The sequence below is a fragment of the Rana temporaria genome, chromosome 1 (assembly GCF_905171775.1).
Source record: "Rana temporaria chromosome 1, aRanTem1.1, whole genome shotgun sequence".
Lineage (NCBI taxonomy): Eukaryota > Metazoa > Chordata > Amphibia > Anura > Ranidae > Rana > Rana temporaria.
Genome location: NC_053489.1, coordinates 409,109,630 through 409,135,565, shown reverse-complemented (window position 1 = coordinate 409,135,565; position 25,936 = coordinate 409,109,630). Strand labels below are relative to the sequence as shown.

The following is a 25,936-nucleotide window of genomic DNA, read 5'->3' as shown; positions in this document are numbered from 1 at the left end:
GTATTTACCCAAAACTGAAATGTCAGGTTTGACTGGGTAGTCCCTTTAAAACTCCTATTGGTCTAGTATAGTTGATGACAAAATGATGTTCTCTATATAGGGGTGACGATATAAAAAATCAAATAGCTGTAACTTGGCCAGTGCTGCAAACGCTCTCCTAGCCTCCTGCTTGCTTAGCGGCTTTCATGAATGCAGAATTGGAATTCTTACACTGTTTCACTCTTGTCCTTGCTAGCAGGAATGGAGCTGAACACAGACTAGTTAAATTTGCATTTAATGTGCTGTTGTGACTAAATTACTTCTTCTTTAAAATACACAGAATATTATTATTATTATCTATAATTGTACTACTTTTCTATAATTAATTGAGATTCGAATTTTATGTGTATATCACTTTACAACAGACTGCAATGAACATTTTCAGAAATAGCAGTATAACACCGACCTCTATAATAACGGTGACATTGTGAACCTCAGATTGGCTGCTTCCATCTGTCATAAAGAAACTAAAGTAGTCAACAGTTGGCTCCACGCTGTCATGAACACTTTGCACATAATATATATAGTTTTCTATGATATCCTGAATTGGAAAGGAAGAGTCTGAGCCAATCTGACCTCCCAGAGAAGTTCGACCACCTGTTAAAAAAGATTGCACAGACACTTCAGGAAAACTGTTAACTTACAGCAATTAAAAAAAAAACGTAACTCTACACACTTAAAGTGATTGTAAACCTGAAGCCCCATACACACTATCAGTTTTAATGCAGGTTTTTCTCTTCAGGTTTACCAAAACCATCTAATATGAGGTCAAACCTTGAAGCCCCGTACACACGTCCGAGGAACTCGACGGGCGAAACACATCGTTTTGCTCGTCGAGTTCCTTGTGAAGCCGCCGAGGATCTCGGAGAGCCAAATTCTCCCATTCCCGTCGAGGAAAAAGAAGACATGCTTTCTTTTTGGCCCGACGAGATCCTCGACGGTTTCTTCGTTGAAAAGTGTACACACGACTGGTTTCCTCGGCAAAGAAAAAAACCCAGCAAGCTTCTTGCTGGTTTTTGCCTAGAAACTCGGTCGTGTGTACGAGGCCTAAGGCCTCGTACACACGGCCGAGGAACTCGACGTGCCAAACACATCGAGTTCCTCGGCCAGTTCAGCCCTGAAGCCGCCGAGGAGCTCGGCGGGACGAGAGCTCCCATAGAACAACGAGGAAATAGAGAACATGTTCTCTATTTCCTCGCCGAGGTCCTCGTCGGCTTCCTCGGCCGAAAGTGCACACACGGCCGGGTTTCTCGGCAGAATTCAGCCAGAAACTCGGTCGGAAGCTGAATTCTGCCGAGGAAACTGGTCGTGTGTACGGGGCCTTAGAGTTTCAATTCGTGTGCAAGCAGGCAGGCCCTTGCACTACATGGTTTTGTTAAACCCGAAGAGAAAAACCTGCAGGAAAACTGATAGTGTGTATGGGGCTTCATACATGAAATATGAACAAAGCATATGTTTCTATATTGTGAACTTGTCTCTATCAGAGCTTAGAGCACCAAGTGTCATTTCTATCTGCTGCTTTGTTCTTCTTCTAGTCACTTTTGGCAAGTTTTCCTGACACCAAAAGAAAAAAAGTGACATGTGAGGGCACAGTCTGTGATTGACAGCCTCGGCCCTGTTCCTGTGTGCTGTGTGGAGGGGTGTGTTTCTTCCCTCCAATCAGCTCTCAGAGCTCTTCTCACTGAGTTCCAGAGTGAGTTTTTAGCTTTCCACTTTCTTTTTTCTAACAGCTTTATAAATTAAATTTATAAATTATAAATAAGCTTTATAAATTCTGAACTTGGAAAAGATGAACAGATGTAGAAAAGAGAAGATAAAGCAGATAAACAGGTATAACTTATGTAGGAGGATTTGTTTCATCTCTATGTATCACCTGAGGCCAATCACTTCACTGGGTACACAGCATCTCACAAAAGTGAGTACACCCCTCACATTTTTGGAAATATTTTATTATATCTTTTCATGTGACAACACTGAAGAAATTACACTTTGCTACAATGTAAAGTAGTGAGTGTACAGCTTGTATAACAGTGTAAATTTGCTGTCTCCTCAAAATAACTCAACGCACAACCATTTATGTCTAAACCGCTGGCAACAAAAGTGAGTACACCCCTACGTGAAAATGTCCAAATTGGGCCCAAAGTGTCAATATTTTGTGTGGCCACCATTATTTCCCAGCACTGCCTTAAACCACTTGGGCATGGAGTTCACCAGAGCTTCACAGGTTGCCACTGGAGTCCTCTTCCACAACGACATCACAGAGCTGGTGGATGTTAGAGACCTTGCACTCCTCCACCTTCCGTTTGAGGATGCCCCACAGATGCTCAATAGGGTTTAGGTCTGGAGACATGCTTGGCCAGTCCATCACCTTTACCCTCAGCTTCTTTAGCAAGGCAGTGGTCATCTTGGAGGTGTGTTTGGGGGTCGTTATCATGTTGGAATACTGCTCTGCGATCCAGTCTTCAAAGGGAGGGGATCGTGCTCTGCTTCAGCATGTCACAGTACATGTTGGTATTCATGGTTCCCTCAATGAACTGTACCTTGCCAGTGCCTGCAGCACTCATGCAGCCCCAGACCATGACACTCCCACCACCATGCTGGACTGTAGGCAAGACACACTTGTCTTTGTACTCCTCACCTGGTTGTAGCCACACACGCTTGACATCATCTGAACCAAATAAGTTTATCTTGGTCTCATCAGACCACAGGCCATGGTTCCAGTAATCCATGTCCTTAGTCTGCTTGTCTTCAGCAAACTGTTTGCAGGCTCTCTTGTGCATCATCTTTAGAAGAGGATTCCTTCTGGTCTACAGCCATGCAGACCAATTTGATGCAGTGTGTGGCGTATGGTCTGAGCACTGTCAGGCTGACCACCCACCCCTTTAACCTCTGCAGCAATGCTGGCACCACTCATACATCTATTTCCCAAAGACAACCTCTGGATATGACGCTAAGCATGTGCACTCAACTTCTTTGGTAAACCATGGTGGGGCCTGTTCTGAGTGGAACCTGTCCTCTTAAACCGCTGTATGGTCTTGGCCACCACGCTGCAGCTCAGTTTTAGGGTCTTGGCAATCTTCTTATAGCCCAGGCCATCTTTATGTAGAGTTTTAAAAGTGTATTCGTACAGTACTCCTGCGCTGACCTTAAAATACAAATGAATATGTATATATCCGTGACATTCATACACCAGCTCTTGTGAAACGTTATCTCTGAAAATGTGATGCATTCACATATATGGAAACAAATGTAAAAATTATATAAAACGCAAAATAAATGAACCCCTTCTCCCCTGCAAACTCCTAAGCGCGTCTGCGCTGTCAATCAATAGTGAAAATACAGAACTATAAATACACTAAATAGTCCAGTGCAATCGTGCATTAATACAATGTCCTCAAAAAGCGTGCCTCCAGTAAGTGCAGGAATTTGTGCCTTGCTGAAATTTTTTTTCGTGACTTTGCCACCTTATAGTGTCACCACCACCTCCTATTGCGCTATGCTCTCACCAGATTCAAAAAGGTAAACTGCATATAATCATATGGTGTGCGATTTCCTCTTCTGGTCCCAAATCTCTGCGCTCCAACTCTCTATGGGTTCTCTTATACTCCCAAGAAGAAAAAAGGGCCCATATGGTGTAGTACGTTTTAACAGGTTTTATTCATGAAACATTAAAAACGAATTTTACACTCACATGTTCCTGTGCCCAAGCCGGCACTAGCCTGTCCAGCGTCACTGCTACCTCCCCGGTGTGCGTTCCAAGCCTCGACCGTGGTGCGTTCCAGCGGACGGAAATGCCTGTGCGGTATCGTTCGAGGGGTCAGGGTCGTGTGGCGTAAAAAAATATATGTGTGGTACCCCCGCGCCTCGACGCATTTCGAATACTTAGATTCGTCCTCAGGAAGCTGCCGGTGTACCCCTTGAATGGCTATTTATGCCCTAAATCTTACTGTGTCCAATTGCTTGTTTACTCGCGACCGGAAGTGATGTCGTCGAAACCGGAAGTGCCTCTAGCGCCATTTTACAAATGGTAAATAGCTGTAGTCTATGCTTGATTACTCGCGACCGGAAGTGATGTCGTCAAAACCGGAAGTGCCGCTAGCGCCATTTTACAAATGGTAAACAATAGTTGTAGTCCATGCTTGATTACTCACGGCCGGAAATGGCGTCGTCGGTACCGGAAATGCCGCTGGCGCCATTTTGGAACTGGTAAACTACAGCTCTAGTCCATCCAATACAGGAAGTGTCGCCAGCGCCATTTTTGTTGTGGTATGGCAAGTGACTGTGGACAAACCTTACATTCGTATGTACCTTTGCTTGACTTAAAAATGCTTAGTGTGGTGTGTGACCACTATAACTAAAATTAAATGAAAATAAAATACAATAAAAATTTGTGGGTTAATAACTTCATATGGATGTACTAGTATAGTTTATGCACCCCTGCATCTAACTTTTTTAAAATTACTTTTTTAATTACTTTTTTTTTTACTACTATGTATGTATACCTGTGTATCTGTTGGGATGAGAAATATCTATATTTATATAATAAATAAAATAAAATAATATGAAAATAAAAATAAAAATAAAAATAAAAAATGAAAAAATAAATAAAAATAAAAATAAAAATAAAATTAAAAATAAATAAAAATAAAATAAAAATAAATAAATAAAATAAAAATAAATAAAAATAAAAATAAATGAAAATAAAAATATAAATATAAAAATTCCCCAGATACGCATGTACACAAAATATCTCTCTAATAGTTTTCCAAGAAACAGTTAATGTCCAGCTCTATATTCATTCCTTTTGGCTTAAAGGTGTCTAATTTAAAAATCCAGTAGGTCTCATTTTTTGAAATTTCCCTTTTTAGGTTGCTGTTTCTCCAATTTCTTTCTATTTGGTCTATTGCATAAATCTTTAATTTAGTCGGATCTCGGTTATGCTTTTCCCTGAAGTGCATAGAAACGCTGTGGTATTTGAACCCCTTTCTAATATTTCGGATGTGCTCTCCTAGTCTTATTGATAGCTTTCGTGTGGTCCTGCCCACGTACTGTAAACCGCAGTCACACTCTAGCATGTACGTTACATGAGTGCTACTGCAGATTATTAGTTTCTTTATTTTATATTTTTCATTAGTTGTGTTTGATTTAAATTCCGTGGTCTTCCTAGGGCCCTTAACTGTGCGGCAAGGTTTACACCTTCCACATCTGAAAAAAAGCCTTTTGGTCTAGGAATGTTGATATCTTTTTCGGGGGGATCAGGGACATTTCTTACAATGGTGTCCCTGATTCTTTTCGCCCTTCTGTACAGGAACCTTGGCTTACTGGGTACGATGTCCCTCAACTCCAGGATTATTGGCCAAAACTTACGTATAATATCTTCAAGCTTTTTGTACTCTGTGTTGAACACTGTTATAAAGGACAAGCCATTTTTCTTTTCGTCCCTCCGTCCCTTAGTGCCGGCTTGGGCACATCAACATGTGAGTGTAAAATTTGTTTTTAATGTTTCATGAATAAAACCTGTTAAAACATACTACACCATATGGGCCCTTTTTTCTTCTTGGGAGTATAAGAGAACCCATAGAGAGTTGGAGCGCAGAGATTTGGGACCAGAAGAGGAAATCGCACACCATATGATTATATGCAGTTTACCTTTTTGAATCTGGTGAGAGCATAGCGCAATAGGAGGTGGTGGTGACACTATAAGGTGGCAAAGTCACAAATTTTTTTTTCAGCAAGGCACAAATTCCTACACTTACTGGAGGCACGCTTTTTGAGGACATTGTATTAATGCACGATTGCACTGGACTATTTAGTGTATTTATAGTTCCGTATTTTCACTATTGATTGACAGCGCAGACGCTCTTAGGAGTTTGCAGGGGAGAAGGGGTTCATTTATTTTGCGTTTTATATCATTTTTACATTTGTTTCCATATATGTGAATGCATCACATTTTCAGAGATAACGTTTCACAAGAGCTGGTGTATGAATGTCACGGATATATACATATTCATTTATATTTTAAGGTCAGCGCAGGAGTACAAACTGTACGAATACACTTTTAAAACTTTGCACAACTGCACCACCTGGTGGAGTATACCACAACTGCAGCAGACCAAATAATTTATTTATACTAACACGTAATATTTTTTGCGCCGGTACAACCACTCACAATCAAAACATCTTTATGTAGAGCAACAATTATTTTTTCAGATCCTCATATAGATCTTTGCCATGAGGTGCCATGTTGAACTTCCAGTGACCAGTATGAGAGCGTGAGAGCGATAACACTAAATTTAACAAATCTGTCCCCTATTCACACCTGAGACCTTGTAATACTAACGAGTCACATGAAACCAGGGAGGGAAAATGGCTAATTGGGAGCAATTTGGAAATTTTCACTTAGGGGTGTACTCCCTTTTGTTGCCAGCGGTTTAGACATTAATGGCTGTGTGTTGAGATATTTTGAGGGGACTACACATTTACACTGTTATACAAGCTGTACACTCACTACTTTACATTGTAGCAAAGTGTAATTTATTCAGTGTTGTCACATAAAGAACTATAATAAAATATTTACTAAAATGTTAGAGGTGTACTCACTTTTGTGAGATACTGTATGTAAGGGTTTACAGCTACTTTAATGTGCATACAGGGCAATTGTTTTAGCTGTCAAAGACATACCCTTAATGTCCACTACAACAACACAGCTTATTCAAAATTCAACAACACTCCCCTAGCCTGCTGATTAGAAAATAAAGAATGGCAGAAGAGTGAGGGCATCTCTTTATCCACTCTGCTATTTGCATTTTCCCTGTAAGCAGAGCTGCATGCATCAGAGCCCAACTGACTAAGAATGCTTGCACCCCCTCTGGCAGTCTGTTGTAAATTGCCATTACTTATTTATTTATGTCTTCTATTCAATGAATACCATTAAATGGTAAAATTGCCTTGGTTCCCAAATAGGTTTATGTGCATTCATCTCTACTGTATAGTTTTTATCATGAAAGAACAAAGCAGTCATAGTTCAGTACCTTAGAATCATATCTGAAAATGATTATATACCAACTAAACAGACTTACTGCATATTCTGTGGCTGACTTAGCTGTCACAGGCAACGGGTGTTGGTATTGATTGGAAGAGATGCTATACTGGACTTTCAAAGTCAAGGGGGACAATATACATCACATTTTCTTACAAACAAGATGAAAGATTAAAGTGGAACTTTAGTCAGAAAATGAAGTCCTACTAGATCACCTCACGCTGACCACTTATGCAGGTATAGCTATATAAAATATTACAAATAAGTGCATGTACTGTTTTAAAATCCAGTATTACACCATCTCGCCCAGTTGCTCTCCATTTTTGGCATTGAGCCACTAGAGGCCGATCTGCTGACAGCCTAAGATTTACAGCTGCTCAGGGGCTATGGGCTTCAGCAAAATGGCAGCCTCCAGCAAGAAGAAACGGGAGCCATTCTGAAGGAAATTATGGCAGCATAATTATTAATGTGAAATTATTTTCTAACAAGTTGTTATAGGTAAAGTTTTGCCTTAAAGTAAAGCTGGCCATAGATGGATCAAAATTTGTTTGATTTAGTAGGAATCGACTGAATTTCGATCCAGCAGAATCGTTCATGTGAAGTCAATCGATAGATCAATTTCTCATGAACAGGAACAGTCATAGATAGATCGAAATTTAGTTGATTTTCACTAGAAGGGGAGTCCCACTCATACATTTCCAGGTGCTACTTCACTGTCCAATCACAGGATGGGAGCAGTGACGTGACTGGGTTAAATAGCTTACCTGCAGCAAAGAGCTGTCCAGTCAGTAAAGCAGTGTTGTCTGACAAGGATGTGTAAATCTCAGGTCTGGCTGGACAAAGTAAACAAGTCCTTTGACAGGTAAATCAGCCCCTAGATATGTACCAATGTGTTCTTAGCTATTTGCCCAATTTATTGCTCTACAAAATGTGACTTTTTTTTCCCAACCCTTGCCATTCTCTTTTTTTCTCTTGAAAATTATGCAATTTTACATAGAGGCAAATCCGATCTTACAGTAAGTTTACCAATGCAAGCATACAGATCTCTCGACCATAAAATATATTTATCTGTTCTCAGCTCATTCTAAAAGCTAGCACATGTCACAAGAAGTATATGTTGCCTCAGGCTGGTCTAGAACAATCTTTCATAGAAGATATGCTTTATTTTACCCAACCGCTACACCATGAAGTCTATGCGCTTAATATTGATGTGGCAATGTACAAATAAAGTTAAGATATACCCTTAGGCACTTTCATAAAGGAAACATGGCATAGTTCAATACTCATAAAAATAAAATATACATCTCCATCTGGTTTCAGTCCTTACAGAATTGGGTAAAAATTACCGTTTTTGATGTTCTCAAGATAGCCAAACTTTGGCCCAGTGACTATATGTATCCTGATTCGAGGTCCTAAAGCTAAAGAGTCTACGGGCAACAAGTCACGTGATGACAGAGAAATTCGCCCTCCTTCTTCCACCTGCACATTAGATAAGATACAGTCACTTTAATAAAAAATAGATCAACATGCTTTCCCAGCTTTAAATACCACAACATAAGAATAAGACATTTACCAAGATGTGAGAGGTGAAATGAAAAGGTGGCTTTTAATTATATGAGCCATCCTGCATGTAAAATAAGGCTAGGGAAAAGCCTCAGCTATGGATCATCAGTCACAGAGAATGAAGTATATTCTTGTCAAGTAGTATTACTAGCACAGAATAATTTACAGGCTAAATGAAGGAGGGACAACATTCTATAAAGCTAAATTAGAAGATATGAGGTTCCTGCTAAAGGGAATGCACATACTTTTGTTCAGATATAGATTTATAAGAGATCAGCTTGGTATGATAATGTTATTATGATAATGTTATTAATACATGTTAATAGATTAGAGAGAGAAGATGGGGCTTGGACTTTTTAGGCACAACCAATGAATTATACAAAAATATATATACATGTTAATGTTTTAAAAAACCTTGTTTCAATATACAAACCAAATGTGCTCATTATATATGCAGCCTCTGCTCCCATGCTTGAAGTGCTGGTTATGCTTTACTGCTCCTCCTCACAAAGCAAGACCATAAGTCTGCTGACTCATTAAATACAATGACACCCCCATATGACTGATATCTTGAGACTGATTTACTAAACGAGTTGAGAATCTTCACATGATGAATTGTGTTAAAACTTAGGGGCCAGTTATACTGGCTCATAGCTGCTAACAATTTTTCTATACTAGTGATCACCTAAAAAATACTGCTTCTTTAAAAGGAAAAATAACTGTTTCTTCTTCATAGTATGGCCATAAAGAGCCATTTAATATGCTTGAAAGCCCTTCAGTTTGCCACAAAGGGAGTCAAAGCAGCACTATAATAATAACATCGGCTAAGTCAGTGAAAAAGATTGCAGAGAGTTCCTCGGTGTTAGATTCATATTTTTGTGGCTACCCTCATTGACTAGTTGTACCTTAGACACTATGGGGACCAGGGGCAGACTGACCATTCGGGCACTTGGGCACTGGTCGAGGGCCCCTGGCCAGTAGTGGGCAGCATGAGATGCTCCTGGCAATGAGAAGATCAGGCTCTGTGCTTAGCAGAGGCACACTGGTGGCTGGCTGCAGCTGTCATGACTGTGATCTAAGTTGGGCAGACAGCGCAGCTCCCCTCCCCCTCACTTTCCAAACTAATGCAAGAGGAGGGTGGATGAATCTGCTCCACCTCCTGCCCATATTTCTCTGTGTCCACCCACACTGCAACCCCCGGCGTACAGGCAGTGCCTGTGAAGAGCACTGTGGGCAGGCTATTTGAAACCAATAGCAGCAAATACATAGATAATTCAGAGATCAGCCTTGTGACTGACAACTGGGTGTGGGGCTGTAGATCCCGCCAAGTTTGGGACCGCCTTCTGTCTACATGATATGGTACAAAGGTGAATCATTATCCCAGTGGGGAAAATGGGTAGAGGGGTCACAGTGCTGGGGATATCTGAGGTAGAGAGGTGACAGTGCAGAGGTTATCTGGGGTGTAGAGGGGTCACAATGCATGGGTATCGGAGGCAGAATGAATAGAAAGGTCACAGTGAGGGGGGATGGATAGAGGGATCACAGTGCAGGGGGTGTCGGGGACATGGGTAGAGGGGTCACAGTGTGGGGGTTGGCATCCCACAGGACCTTTCAGGTTAAAACCGGTCCTTTCCTATCTGCCATCAGCACCCTGAGTTGTGGGGTGCCTCAGGGCTCTGCCCTGTCACCATGGCTGTTTAATGTGTATCTTCGGCCACTTGCGAGTCTGCTGGAAACCCATGCAGTGTTTAATCGGTTGTACGCAGACGATGTCCAGTTGGTCGTTGACAGCCTATCCAACCCTGCTCCTGGCCTGCAGCTTGCTTCCTGTCTATTAGACATCAAACAATGGATGGATCGCAACTCCCTTAGTCTAAATGCTAAAAAGACAGAAATTCTCATCTCTGGACGTATTGATCCAGCTGTCTTTTTGGGAAACTGGCCTACGAGCCTTGGGCCGTGTCCGGTTCCAGTGAATCAAGTCCGCGTCCTGGGGACAATTTTTGACTGTAATCTGAATTGGATACCCCAAGTCAATCAATGTATCCACAATGCACTGTATTACATCAGGTGTTTGAGAAAGGTCAAAAATTTGTTTTCTCAGTACCACCGGAAAGTCTTGGTTCAATCTCTCGTCAACTCCCGGATTGACTTCAACAATATTGTGTATTTGGGTATGCCTCTAAAGTGGCTGAGGAAAATCCAGCTCGTCCAGAACCAGGCCGCTAGACTAATCTCCGGCTTAAATAGGCGGGAGCATATTACCCCTACCCTGCGATCACTGCACTGGCTCACTGTGGTAGATCGCATTGAGTTTAAGGCTCTCTGTCTCGCCTATCGCGCTTATCATGGGACGGGCCCACAATACCTGAATTCCTTGATAACGCGATACACCCCTGCACGAGGACTTAGATCACTTACAGCTGGTCTCGTCACTTGTCCATCTGCTCGCCTGCTTACCTTCGGGGGTAGACGCTTTTCTGTGAGAGCAACGGCCCTATGGAATAGTCTCCCTGTTTCTATCCGGTCTCTCCCCTCCATTATGGCCTTTCGTAAAAGGATAAAAACTTGGTTTTTTGAGGGAAAAGCAGGCTGAGTCATGTTAGTTTTCCCTGTTGTTCCTTGGTAGTTTGCTTTTTTGTGCTCTCCTTTTTTCTTTTCCTTCTATTTTCTTTCCCTGACTTGATTTATCTATTTACAGGTATGTCTTCTGCGCTTAGACGCTTCCCTGACGGGTCAGTATTTGGCGCATTACAAATCCAATAAATCAATCAATCAATCAATCAAGGGGGAGAATTGGTAGAGGGGTCACACTGCAGGGTGGGATTGGGAAAGATAATGGGTAGAGGGATCACATTGCCAAGGGGAGTGTCATCGGGGGAAGGGGGAAATAATGGGCAGAGGGGTCAGTCCTTGCTACCTCTCGGTAAAGCAATCTGTGGTGGATCGCTTGTCAGAGATACTTCATGGGAGGTGATATGTTGCCTCTTTGCAGCCTGTTTTAACTCTATAAATACCACACCACCATGCTGCAACCACGTTTGTGGGACAGTTGCGGTATGGCTTTGAAGAGAGAGTTCAACAACAACAGCTGTGGCGCAGCCTCATACACTTAAATGGATCACATTAAGAGGCGGTACTGTGTTGTTTAATATGTGCTGTGCAGCCATGAGCAGCTGTGTACCCTTCTTCCGGTAGGTGGTTGAGGGCATAAACCACGGCTCAACTGCCTGACTTTACCACCCCCTGGCTGTTTATGTGAATGAGTCCTAAAGCAATGGGGAGGATAGAGACATTGTATAAAATGTGATCCATGCATTGATGTAACCTCGGTTTTGCAGAATGTAATTTTCTGTTATGTTTGAGTGTGGACAGGGAAACAGGGGGCCCCATGAACTTCTGTTGCCCGAGGGTCCCATGAGTTTTCAGTCCACCCCTGATATGGACTATTTAGAAACCATTTACTGTGTCAATACATCGAGGATTAACATGGTTATCACAAATAATAGCCATAATGTGTTTGTTTCCTATGATCGTCAGCTCCATCTAGTGGCCATATTGTGGTATTTTCCTAAAATACCTCAAATTGGAAAAATACTGTATTATAGGCACTGGATGAAGCTGATGATCATAAGGAGCAAACATACTAGACTCTTTAGGGCAATTAAGGCATTAGCACAGCTAATTTCTTTTATAACTAGACCCCTGTGCCTCGAACCAGGAAAAATGTAATTGTGAAAAACCTCTCGCAAGAACTGCCCTGGTTAACCGCCCTATTTTATGATGGTTAAAGTCTGAAATATTAAGTATTTTTATTAATTTGTCACATGCATACCTTCAGGGCACTAATGGAACTCTGCTCTCTAGAACTGATCATAGGAAGACTTCTTTCAACAGCTGTAATAATAACGGTAAAGATCTGATTGTCCAGACGGTCATTGTCTGCATTGTAGACAGTGAAATGGAAGAAATCAGTAATTGCCTGGTCATCTGTTTCTGTTATCGTAGAATACCTAGATCAGATAGAGAGGAACAATGTTAATGGAGATTTTGAAATTTTGAAGTACTTTTGAATGATATTTTTCAAGTCATCAAATGTACCGATGAGAATTTTTGTACAATTGTTTATATGAAAATCTACTAGTATATGGTTAGCTAAACAGTGCTGAAGGGCAGCAGGCATTTTGTGATGTCATAAAACCTTACGTTTTGTCATTTGATGGCAGAATAAAAAGCTGTACAACTGATTTATGACTGAATGCTGCTCAACTATAAAGATCCCTTATGGGGAAAGTTCGATCTAACGGCAGTGGGCAGCCAGCAGTTCCATTTACAGAGATGTGGTTCTGAAGGGAAGACAAAGAAAGGGGCTGCTCTTATCTTCTAGCTCCAGGCTCCATATGGGAGGCAGGAACTTTGATCTGGCAGCTGAATGCGGACAAAAATAGAGCTTGGGTTGTTACTCTGAAGGGGATCTGGGAGCAAGCTGTGGCAGAGAGGGACTTCTTGCAATCTCCACAGCCTTATTTTGAGACTGTAAGGGTCAATTCACACCAGCTGCAGCTTTTTCAGTGCACCCCCAAAATTCCTTGCTTCCTGGATGCAATACTTTTTTTCAGCACAGTGGGTTGGAATGTAATCCACCACAATGTTGCTGTGGTCAATAAATCTCTACTGAAATGTGATTTGACATTTTACTAAAATTCTACGAGCAAAAAAATACAGTGCTGGAGCACCAGAATCGTTGAGGCCCCCTAGTGCACACCAGCTGCAGAGCCTTCAGGATTTGGATGCAGAGATGGTCAAGTGTAGGGCTATGTTAAGGTTAGGGGCCAGGGCATTTGGGAAAAAAACTGTTTTTAATATTTTACTCCCAGTAAATATAAAAATATAAGCAAAAGAGTTTAAAAATAACAAACATGTTATACTTACCTGCTCCGTGCAGTGGTTTCAACAGAGCAGCCCGGATCTTGCCCTTGCAGCAAGCAAATTGCTATGGGGACACCCGAGCCAAGCTGCTGCTCTGTGTGTCCGATCAGACACGGAGTTGCAGTTTGGCCCGCCCCTTGAGCAGTTTGGCTCAATGACTTTTATTGACAGCAACAGGAGCCAATGTCAGCCAATCAGAAGGGCGAGTCCCAGGCAGCAGAGACTCTCCTACAACATCGCTAAATCGAGATGGGCTTAGGTAAGTATAGGGGGGGGGGGGCTGCTGCACACAGAAGACTTTTTATCTTAATGCATTAAATGCATTACGATAAAGAAAAAACTTCTGACTTTATAACCACTTTAAAAATCATCAGGAAAAAAATATAAATAAATAAGAAAATTATGAAATGTGAATTATCTTTTAACAGTGGGTGCTATTTTGTTTTTGGATACACTTTATTTATTTTTTCATAAAGCAGGGCCTATAACAGGAAAATAAGGGTTCTATGTATAAAAAAATTGCTTTGCAAATGTCTGATCACAAATAATACCTGTAAGCTTTCTAATATTTCTGTGAAGTCAGTTTCCATTTGCTGCCTAACATTCAATCCTATGGCCTCGTACATGACTGAGAAACTCGTAAAAGAAACATTGTTTTCCTCGACGAGTTCCTTGTCAGGCTTGTTGAGAATCTTGTCAAGCTTTCTTTGCGTACACACTGTCAAGACAAAATCTCGTCGTTCTCAAACGTGACGTACAACACGTACGACAGCACTATAAAGGGGAAGTTCTATTCCATTGGCGCCACCCTTGGGGCTGCTTTTGCTAATCTCATGTTACTGCATGTTAGTAAAAGTTTGGTGAGAGACAATTCATGCTTTTCAGTCTATTACAGCGTGACAAATGTGCTATCTCCATTACGAATGCTACTTTTGCCGAAGGTGCGCTCCCATCTCATACTTTATTCTGAGCATGTGCGGGTTTCTAAGCATACACACGAATGTGTTTCTCGTCGTAAACCAGCCCGTTGAGAAACACGACGAGGAAATTGAGACTCCCGACAAAAAACATACACACGACCGTTTTCCTCGGAAAAAAAGCTCTGCCACCAAGTTTCTTGATGGATTTAGTCGAGGAAAACGGTCGTGTGTACGAGGCCTAAGAGAAAATAGCCTTAAAGGAGTTGTAAAGGTACAATTTTTTTCTTCCTAAAAAGCTTCCTTTACCTTAGTGCAGTCCTCCTTCACCTACCTCATCCTTCGATTTTGCTTTTAAATATCCTTATTTCTTCTGAGAAATCTTCACTTCCTATTCTTCTGTCTGTAACTCCACACTGTAATGCAAGGCTTTCTCCCCGGTGTGGAGTGTTGTGCTCGCCCCCTCCCTTGGACTACAGGAGAGTCAGGACGCCCACTAACACACAGCTCCTTTCTCTATCTGCAACATAGAGAGCGTCCTGACCCTCCTGTAGTCCAAGGGAGGGGGCGAGCACAACACTCCACACCAGGGAGAAAGCCTTGCATTATTGTGTGGAGTTACAGACAGAAGAACAGGAAGTGAGGATTTCTCAGAAGAAATAAGGACATTTAAAAGCAAAATTGAAGGATGAGGTAAGTGAGGTAAGTGAAGGAGGACTGCACTAAGGTAAAGGAAGCTATTTAGGAAAAAAATAAATAAATTTTACAACCCCTTAAAGAATATTCAGCAAGAAGAGGTAAAGAACATTAAGGCCTGGTTCACACCTATGCATTGTTTAGTGCGTTTTCAGTTTTGCAGAAACACACTACGGCCCATTTATCATGGTTTCCTATGGATGTAGTTCACATCTGTGCATTTTATGGAAAGGGCCAGGGATTTTGTTTCTGGTTTTTGGTTCCATACACTTCAATGGATCAAAAACGTGTATTGAAAAATGCAAAATGCACCTGGAATATGCAAACTGCATAGGTGTGAATCAGACCTTAACCGGTGCAGCGTAACGAAACCGTTTACGTTACACCGCCGCAAGTTTTCAGTCTAAGTGCCCGATCCACAAAGCACTTACCTGGAAACTTGCGGCGGTGTATCGTAAACACGTCCGGCGCAAGGCGGCCCAATTCAAATGGTGCGGGTACCATTTAAAATAGGCGCGCTCCCGCGCCGGACGTACTGCACATGCTCCGTTCGCAAGTTTCCCGACGTGCTTTGCACGAAATTACGACGCGCCGACGTGTTGAGAATCGCGACGTGCGTAACGTACTTATGCTGGGAAAACAAAAAAATTCAAAAGCGACGCAGAAAAGACGGGCATACTTTAACATGGTGGAGTAATTTTACACTATGTTAATAGCAGCCCTATCTTTGCGACGGGAATCTAAGACTTGCGCCGACGTAACAACGGGAAAAAGCTTTGTGGATCGCCGTAACTGCTAATTTGCATACCCGACGCTGGTTTACGACGCAAACTCCCCCCAGCGGCGGCCGAAGTATTGCATCCTAGGATCCGAGGGTGTAATTCAATTACACCTGTCGGATCTTAGGGCTAGCTATGCGTAACTGATTCTATGAATCAGTCGCATAGTTAGAATGGCCCTAAAACAGAGATACGACGGCGTATCAGGAGATACGCCGTCGTATCTCTTTTGTGAATCTGGCCCTAAATTCTTAACTCAAAAAAAAAAATATTTTGCTCTCAGCCTCCTCCAAGTCTCCAAAGTCCTTCGGACTTCCTATTAGAGAGTGGTTATATATGTTCTCTATGATCCCACTGTATGTAGGAATTAGCCACCCCACTTGCTTGCTCCCACGATGGACAATGGATTAATGGACTATGGCATGTGTAGTGTGCATAGAGCAGTGCATGTGTCCACAACTAACGTGTACCACTTGTTTCAAACAGACAAAGGTGGGAAAGTTCACATAAATAGAAACTTAAAAAACATTCGGTATATTTGAACTGGTTTACCTGCCACAAGATTTGCAACCCTGTCCAGGTAATCATGTGCTTCACTCACTTCCATACTACAGAGAAGTCAGGTGACATTGATTGTTCTTGGTTCTGTTTTGCAGATTTGTGTGTCACCTGGCTTTCCTGGACATGGAATCAGCGCCTTCACATTTCTATCCGACTGTCCAATAACCAGACACAAGAGGCAAGAAGTTGCAAACATGAACTGGCTGTGTAGTGTAGTATGGATGTGTGAATTATTAGACTGACTGATGAGAATTACTATACAAATCTTTAGATAGGAGAAACAATTCACATATTTGTATCAAAACAGTTGATTTAGTTATCTGCCTAGTGTTGCACTTCAGCTGAGCTGAGCTTCAGAATTTAATTATGCACATGCACTGTCTGTGTAATACAGAGCTTACTTGATCTTTCTGCTGTTGATATCCTCCATGGTAAAAAAGGAGAACTCCGAGAGCTCCTCTGCTGCTTGTCCTGACTTTGCCTTTGTAAGAACACCGTACATTGGAAGAGAAATCAACTGGATTCGGATTTTGGAATCGTGCGAGTTTTTATCCTGTTTGGAAACAAACAATTCCCATTTCACTGTTTTCATTCATTAAACCAAATCACTAACAAAGTATCAAAATGCTTATTAGATCTTCCCAAAATGAACTGTTTGCTACAAATATTTCTTGTATGCATTCTTTGCACGTGTGGCTCCATTCACACCTGAGCTTTTTGTAGCACGAAGCTTCAAAACACTCAACATCCGAAATACCATAGTTTTCAATTGTGCTCATTCAAACCTGAGTGCAGTGTACCCTTAATTTCTTTATATGGGGCCTCATAGTACTGCACCATTCAAAAAAGTTAATTGTTCAATTGACTTTTGTGAAAGGAGCCTGTTGGAAAAATGTCAGCCAAACAGCACCTGCATCCGATCAGATGCAGATACTGTACAACCAAGGCACTGGCGGCTGTCAGAATACAATAGCCTAGGAGGGAGGGGGGGGATTCACCCCGCCACGCTGTTAGCAAATTGGACAAAAAAAAATATAGGTGTATAGTCAGCTTTGAGATATTTCTCAATTACTGTAATTGCCGTCTATGTCTCAATTGAGTGTTTGTTACAGTGAAATGATGAGGTGATACAATGTCATAAATAATGTTACTGCTTTTATTACCATTTTAAATCTATTTTCTGCTTAACAAGACATAACGTTTAACAAGATGATATCACTTTTAATGTAGCCAACACTTTCAAAAGCAAACAAAACCACTTTAATATCAGCAGATTCAATTACTTTTGGTTTTGTGGTCTTTGCTTCAAACATGTTTTTGCCTGTCATAAATAATGGCTTAGAATCAACCAACATCAACTGTGTTGTTTATCACAGCTTTCTTTTCTCTCTCAAAAACTTTTGCAGATTATTTTGTGAACAGTTGGATACAGAGCCAAAAACTGACAGAAAATAATAGGATTGATTTATAAAAAATGGAGCAGGGTAAATCAGGGATATCACACATCATCACACCAATGAAGCCTTAGTTTTCTTTCTCTACGCAGCAATATAAATATAGCAAAGCACATTGCTGGTTGATATAGCAAATAGTTCATTTTTTTTATTGTTTCATGAAACAGCCTGTATTCTGAGTAGTTGATAAAAGATTTTGATAGGGCTCGTTCGCATGAGCAGAAGCTTTTGAAAAGTAATATGGATCAGAGTAGAGTATGGACTGCTAGGCATTCAAAAGTAATACTGAATGCCACCCTTTTTTTGTTTTTGACAGCCAAATGGGGATTGGGTATGTAAATACTGCCCTGCAACCTTGCACCAAGCATTTGGTTGGCAGTTGTGACACCGCCCTAGTAACTGGTAAATTAAACACATTTGGCTGCGGTACTGCCTGCAGAACACGGCAGGGCATACAACTTTTGCTAGGGCTGCATTGTGGCCACAGCTTGTGTATATCCTTGAGTGGCTGCATGCTCATGCTGCATGAATCTATTGGCTGGAAGGTAAAACTAAAGTATATCCGCCTGTTTTTTCTGCCCAGAGCGCCCACATAAACAAAGGCCGACAGTGGAACTAGCTGCTGATTAACAACATGCTGAGAGGTACAGTAGGCTTTTATCACTGAAACTCTGTCTCTTCTGCAGTAAAAATTCTGATCAACCCAAATCTCTGAATAACAAAAATTATGTCCGAATTTCGATTTGGAACAATATGAAAAACATATGTCTACGCCTCAGGCCTCGTACACACGACCGAGTTTCTCGGCAAAAACCAGCAAGAAACTTGCTGGGAGATATTTTTTTGCCGAGGAAACCGGTCGTGTGTACATTTTCATTGAGGAAACTGTCGAGAAACTCGACGAGCCAAAAAGAGAGCAAGTTCTCTATTTCCTCGACGAGAGTCTCAAATTGGCTCGTCGAGTTCCTGGTCGGGCTGGTTTCCGACGAGAAACTCGAGCGTGTGTATGCTAAGAAACCCGCGCTTGCTCAGAATAAAGTATGAGACGGGAGTGAAAGTATCATTTGTAATGAAGATAACACATTTTTCAAGCTGTAACAGACTGAAAAGTGCAAATTGTCTCTTAACAAACTTTTACTTAACACGCAAACACATGAGATTAGCAAAACCAGCCCCAAGAGTTTAGCCAGTGGAATCGAACTTCCCCTGCCATTGTATGTGTTGTATGTCACCGCGTTTGAGAACGAGGAGATTTTGTCTTGACTGTGTGTACGCAAAGCAAGCTTGTCAAGTTCCTCGACAAGCCTAACAAGGAACTCGACGAGGAAAATTATGTGTTTCGCCCGACGAGTTACTCGCTTGTGTGTACAAGGCTATATACAGAAGCCTGCTAAGACCTACTTATTAGATTAAGAAGTCATTTTGGATCAGCAAGTCTCTGTCTATGAGGAAGTGTGTCTGTGGTGGGGGAGTTAATACCTTCATCCCTGGTGTGAAGCCCAAATTTAAAATGGACACTTTATGAGCTTATCTGTACTTCCTAATGCTGCACATGATCTGCACTTTCAATTGAATTGCTGAACTGAGAGATTATTACTCCTCTAAAAGTTTTTTATGTTTCTTTAACTCACCTAATGTTTTTGCACTTTATATGTTGGGCACTTTATTAACTCAAATTAATTGGTTTTAGTGATTGTCGCATGGTATTTGCACATTTGAATTCTGTTATTTTCATTTAATGTCTCTGCATTTTATGTTTGGGGAGTTTTAGCACAGATACAGTATGTATTTTGCACTAAGGTTTTATTTAAATTTTTTTGGGCTGCATTATATTTTTCTATTTATAACATTATAGTGTTTCCGAAAATGTGTGTAGAATAAAAAAACAAAATAGTAAACTAACCATGTAAGCAAGGTTTGTCCTTGTGATAATGGCATAACTTTTGCTAGCCACAGTGATGGACAACAAACAACCAGGAACAAGACGAGGACCATTATCATTTGCCAGTGATATGACAATTTTCACAAGAGTTGTGGTGGAGGTAATACCATCGGTAACTGCTATCTCCATGCTGTCTTCTGTAGTTGCGGAACCATCATGTACATACTGTAATGCGTTTCTGTTGACATCTTCGTATGTAAACGTGTCACCTAAAAAAAGATTGTTAAAATCATTAAGCATTTTCAATGGTCTATAAATAATGCGGGAGATTAACTATAACTGGTGCACTTAGAATCTTTTGCAGCTGTGCATGATAGCCAATCAGTGTCTAACATCACCTTGTTCAATTAAGCTTTGGCAATAAAACCTGGAAGCTGTTTGTCATGCAGAGCTGCACCAGATTTTGCACTCTCTTGCTTTGGCAAATAACCCCCAATATCTCACTCTGTTATTTAATTTAGTAATTTACATTACTAATACTATAATATCATAATATTGCACAGTGTTAAACAACAGAAAATAGTGTTACAATATATTCTAGACATCACATGAAACTACAAAACATGCAATGTATTCACATATTATATTTTGCCGACTACCTGCACTCATAGGGGTTTGTATACCATCTTCAGACTTCAAAAGAACCCCATAGCGAGGTGTTTCCACCAGTTCATACAAGAGATCTTCAGGAGCAGTATCAGAGTCACTCGCGGTTAGCTGCATTCCTGTGCAAAAATAAAGTTTTAAATTACATTTTACTACAAAGCTTTTCATGTGGGCTCTGTTTACTATTAGATACAGTAGAACTCTGCCTACTAACAGTAGGAGCAAAAGGCTTCACCCTGTATAGTTATGGAAGTGTAGAACTGTCATCAGCACATCAAGGATTTCTCAGAAGGGTCCAAAGCTTGAATCACATGGTTACACGGTACACATACTGCAACGTTTCAGAGCCACGAAGGGCCCCTTCATCACCTGCCTGATGAAGGGGCCCTGCGTGGCTCCGAAACATTGTCGTCAGCTCGGCCGTGGTCTGAGGGCTCGGTCACTGAAGGGGGCCCACTAGCGCCACCTGCTGGAACTCTCAGGCCACCCATGGGCCCCCGGCAACCATCTTTCAGGGCCCCCTGGGTTCCAGCGCTGCCTCAGGAGGTAGGGCGAAGACCGACGGATCAAACAGAGCGGAGATCTCCCCCTTACCCGGGCAACCGCTGTCATCCGATGTCCCGCCTCCTGTCCTTTGACAGGTGTCACACTGGTCCAATGCCAGGATGTGTGACGTCTATCATCGAATGACAGTTGCTGCCAGATGTCAGAGCGGGAAAGACCCACTATGTGTAATCCGGCGGCTATCCTCTCTAACCCCATAGAACTGATCAGGCTGCATTGATGGGCACAGTGAGGCTGCTAACATGGGTACAGTAAGGCTGCCAACATGAGCACAGTAAGGCCACTTGCATGGGCACAGTGAAGCTGCTAACATGGCCACAGCGAGGCTGCTTACATTTGCACAGTGAGGCTGCTAACATGGGCACAGTGAGGCCACTAACATGTGCACAGTGAGGCCGCTAACAAGGACACAATGAGGCTGCTAACATGAGCAGTGAGGGCTATAACATGAGCACAGTGAGGCCGCTAACATAGCCACAGTGAGGCCGCTAATATTGGCACAGTGATTCTGCTAACATGGGAACAGTGAGGCCGCTAACATGGGCACAGTGAGGCCGCTAACATAGGCACAGGAGGCCGCTAACATGGGCACAGTGAGGCTGCATTGAGGCGCACAGCGAGGCTGCATTAATAGGCACAGTGAGGCTGTCATCCGATGTTCCGCCTCCTGTCCTTTGACAGACTTCACACTGGTCCAATGCTAGGATGTGCCAGGATGTGATGTCTATCATCGGATGACAGTGGCCGCCAGGCATCAGAGCAGGTAAGACCCGCTCTGTGTGATCCGGCGGCTATCCTCTCTAACCCTATAGAACTGATGAGGCTACATTGATGGGCACAGTGAGGCTGCATTGATGGGCACCAGAGTGAGGCGCCCAACATGGGCACAGTGAGGCCGCTTACATGGGCACAGTAAGGCTGCTAACATGGGCCCAGTGAGGCTGCTAATATAGGCACAGTGAAGCCGCTAACATGGGCACCATGAGGCTTCTAACATGGGCACTGTGAGGCCACTAACATGGTAACAGTGAGGCTGTTAACATGGGCACAGTAAGGGTGCATTGAGGAGCACAGTCAGGCTGCTAATATGGGCACAGTGAGGCCGCTAACATGGGCACAGTGAGGCCGCTAACATGGGCACAGTGAGGCCGCTAACATGGGCACAGTGAGGCTGCATTTGATGGGCACAATCAGGCTGTATTTTGACAATATTACAAGTCAGTTTAAGGAAAATAAGTTGATCCCAAAGGAGGGGTGGTGCTTTAAACACCAATGGTGGTGTGCCTACAGACTCCAGTGATGGAAATCATTGCAATTTCCAGTAAGCTAATATTCTATGGAATTTTCTACAGAAATCATACAGTTCCTTTTCCCTAAGGCTGTAACTTCCTACATTACCAGTATAAAATGTAGTAATTTCAGGATCATGCCCTACCTATGGTATATCATAAAATATTTCTGGCATGCCATCCATCTTCAAGCCATAACTGTTTACTGTCATGTATACAGGATTTAAATAACCATTCTATTGTTTCAAGAGAGAGGAAATACAAAACAGAACAGAGATTACTGCAAGGCAAATGGTGTAAGTAGTGGGCCTCATATTCACTGACACAAAGGGGTTGATTTACTAAAGGCAAATAGACAAGTGCAGTTGCACACTGCAAAGCACAGTTTATCAAGAGCTTAGTAAATGAGGCAAAGCTTCACTTTGCAAAAAAATACCCAATCACATGCAAGACAAATAAATAAAAAAACATCTTTCACACGATTGGACGATGGAGATCAGCAGAGCTTCCCCTCATTTAGTAAGTTATGTAGCAACTGCACTTTGTAGAGTGCAACTGCACTGGCAAAGTGCATAGTCGATTTACCTTTAGTAAATCAACACCAATATACAACTGTCTGTATTTTGTGTTCACTTATGTATGGGCGGTAGAAATGTGTTATGCAGAAACTCCCAATCTTTCTAAAGATGAAAAGAAGTCTGGCTGTGATAGCCATCGAAGGCAGAAGTTGGTGGAAAGAATTGGGCTATTAAGGGCCGCTGCACTTATTTATTTTGTTTTTAATTATATATCCATTGTGTGAATCACACATTGGTGATAACAGCTCTCAAATAGTATTTTCTTCTTTTTTTAGTTGCACAGGGGCTCTTCTGCTACTCATATAACTATAACAACTGTGTATTATCTATATTAACTACGCAGTTATATGGCGGCAGTTCGGCTCCCCTGCGCGAGGTCACGTAGATCTACGTCACCTCGCGAATCAGCCACTAAGGGCGCGTGTGCGCCGCCAGAGGCGCGCACGCTCCCCCTGCTTGCCCCTGATCCCGACGTGCGATCACCGCCGGGCACCCGCGATCGCTCCTTACAGAGTGAGAACCAGTGGCTGTGTGTGTAAACACACAGCTCCTGGTCCTGTCAGGGGGGGAAATGACCTATCGTCTGTTCATACAATGTATGAACAGCGATTTGTCATTTCCCCATGTCAGTCCCACCTCCCCTTCAGTTAGAACACACCCAGGGAACATGATTAACCCCTTCCTCGCCCCCTAGTGTTAACCCCTTCACTGCCAGTGGCATTTTTATAGTAATCAATGCATTTTTATAGCACTGATCACTATAAAAATGCCAATGGACCCAAAAATGTGTCAAAAGTGTCCGAAGTGTCCGCCATAATGTCGCAGTACCGATAAAAATCGCTGATCGCCGCCATTACTAGTAAAAATTTTTTTTTTATAAAAATGCCATAAAACTATCACCTATTTTGTAAACGCTATAACTTTTGCGCAAACCAATCAATAAACGCTTATTGTGATTTTTTTTTTGCGAAAAATATTTAGAAGAATACGTATCGGCCTAAACTGAGGAAAAAAATAGTTTTTTTATATATTTTTGGGGGATATTTATTATAGCAAAAAGTAAAAAATATTTTTGTTTATAGCGCAAAAACTAAAAACCGCAGAGGTGATCAAATACCACCAAAAGAAAGCTCTATTTGTGGGGAAAAAAGGACGCCAATTTTGTTTAAGAGCCACGTCGCATGACCGCGCAATTGTCAGTTAAAGTGACGCAGTGCCGAATCGCAAAAAGTGACCCGGTGATTGATCAGCAATATGGTCCGGGGGCCGAAGTGGTTAAGTATTGAATATACACCTTGGGCTTACTTATATTAACCAATAACTGAGAATGAGTTTTCATAGCCAACATTGCATGGCTGCATCTTTGATCCCAAAACTATACATGCATTCAAAGAATAAAAAATAAAAATAAAAAAACAACCCTAACAAAAACCAGGGACAGCCACCAGTCAGCATTATGTACAAAGTGAATTTACTTCTTCAAAGAAGAAATGACAACAAAACTGTGTGGAGGAAATGCAGACAGATTATGGCTTTCATTTTCAAACTTGCAATAGAAAATGCTAGCTTGGATCAAATGAAATGCTGTGGCCAGTCTTAATTTTATTTCCTTTTACTTACTTTATTACATTTTATCAAAGAGTCTGTGACGCAGAAGAAATCATTTTTGCTCTGATTTTTACGTTTATCTGGCTTAATATATTTGTGTCTCCCCTGTCAGGCTAAACATACATCTGGTAAAAAGTAATAGAATTTAGAAAGAAAATGTTTGTTTCTAACCAATAGGAGTTCTTCCTCCTTGCGTGACCTCAAGAAAAGGAGCAGTGATCTGGAACACTGGAGGTTGCTGATCATTTGAAAGCAAATGGATAGTAAATGGCATCTCAGCTGTAGTAAACTCTCCATCTGAAACTGAAAGGAAGAATGCATAACATCACTCAAAAGATTTAATATGCAATAAAAATGTCGGACAATGTCACGTTACCTCAATTATAATATCACAACACACAAAATGTAATTCATTCTGGTCAACACTGCAAAACAATGTTTTTTTATATTTTATTTCACTGCTCCTAGCAATAACAAATTTAAAAAGTGTCACTGGTATTGAACAGAGACTGCACACATTTCAGGCAGTAAATGTAACTACGATCCTATATTTCTAAGTCTGGTTTTCTTTGTCTCTGAATTTTGTGAATGCCACAAAAAGTGAGAGAGTAAAGTAAAAGAAGTATAATTGATTTGACAAAATTGTAGAATTAGTAAATATAAATGCTGTAGATATGAAAGGGGAGAGGGTAACCATATATTAATCTATGTCTAGAAACAGTCCAACATTAGATCCATATTCGTTTTATCACCCCATACAACTAGGTAATGTATTTCTGTACATTTTGGATTAAAGGGAACTTATGTGGATAAAGATATGGGAGCTGCAATGACCTGGTTTATAAAGGTGCAAGTTCCAGAGCTGTCATCGTTATCCTGATTTCTTTCTCGTACATCACGGGACACAGAGCGGCATATTCATTACTAGTGGGTTATATGGAGTACCTTCAGGTGATGGACACTGGCAATCTCAAACAGGAAGTGCCCCTCCCTATATAACCCCCTCCCATAGGAGGAGTACCTCAGTTTTTTCGCCAGTGTCTTAGGTGTTGGTGCACGTTGAGGCTGTGCCTGTAGTAGTCCTTGGGACCAGGGCCAGCTGACCGGATCCGTCCAAGGTGCTTCATAGCCAAAGTGGACGGTACCCGGGCCCCAATTCGTGGATGGGGTTTTGCCTATAATGCCTCTCCTTGGAGGGCTGGACCCTGGGTTCCAGGTCTGGTTTCTAACCTAGAGAATACCTGTTGCCAGTGGTGCTGTATAGGTCCAGGTTGTGGTGTTCTTTTAAGACCCCAGTCCCTGAAGGTCTATGACCATACCCACGGTGAAGGGTGAAGATTGGGCCTCTTGCAGAGCAATACCCTGCGGCGTG

At 41.9% G+C, this 25,936-nt stretch overlaps 1 protein-coding gene across 1 annotated transcript in view; it reads right to left on the bottom strand.

The window, feature by feature from the left end:
- Nucleotides 1-25,936, bottom strand: part of FRAS1 (Fraser extracellular matrix complex subunit 1) — a 660,838-nt gene that overhangs the window by 128,798 nt on the left and 506,104 nt on the right. The window contains exons 36-42 of the mRNA XM_040324225.1: nucleotides 24,736-24,867; nucleotides 20,519-20,644; nucleotides 19,881-20,128; nucleotides 16,925-17,076; nucleotides 12,477-12,654; nucleotides 8,425-8,557; nucleotides 446-636 (exon numbers count right to left, since the gene is read on the bottom strand). Of these exons, the coding sequence (XP_040180159.1) occupies nucleotides 446-636; nucleotides 8,425-8,557; nucleotides 12,477-12,654; nucleotides 16,925-17,076; nucleotides 19,881-20,128; nucleotides 20,519-20,644; nucleotides 24,736-24,867 (1,160 nt within the window). The remainder of the gene's footprint in view (nucleotides 1-445; nucleotides 637-8,424; nucleotides 8,558-12,476; nucleotides 12,655-16,924; nucleotides 17,077-19,880; nucleotides 20,129-20,518; nucleotides 20,645-24,735; nucleotides 24,868-25,936) is intronic.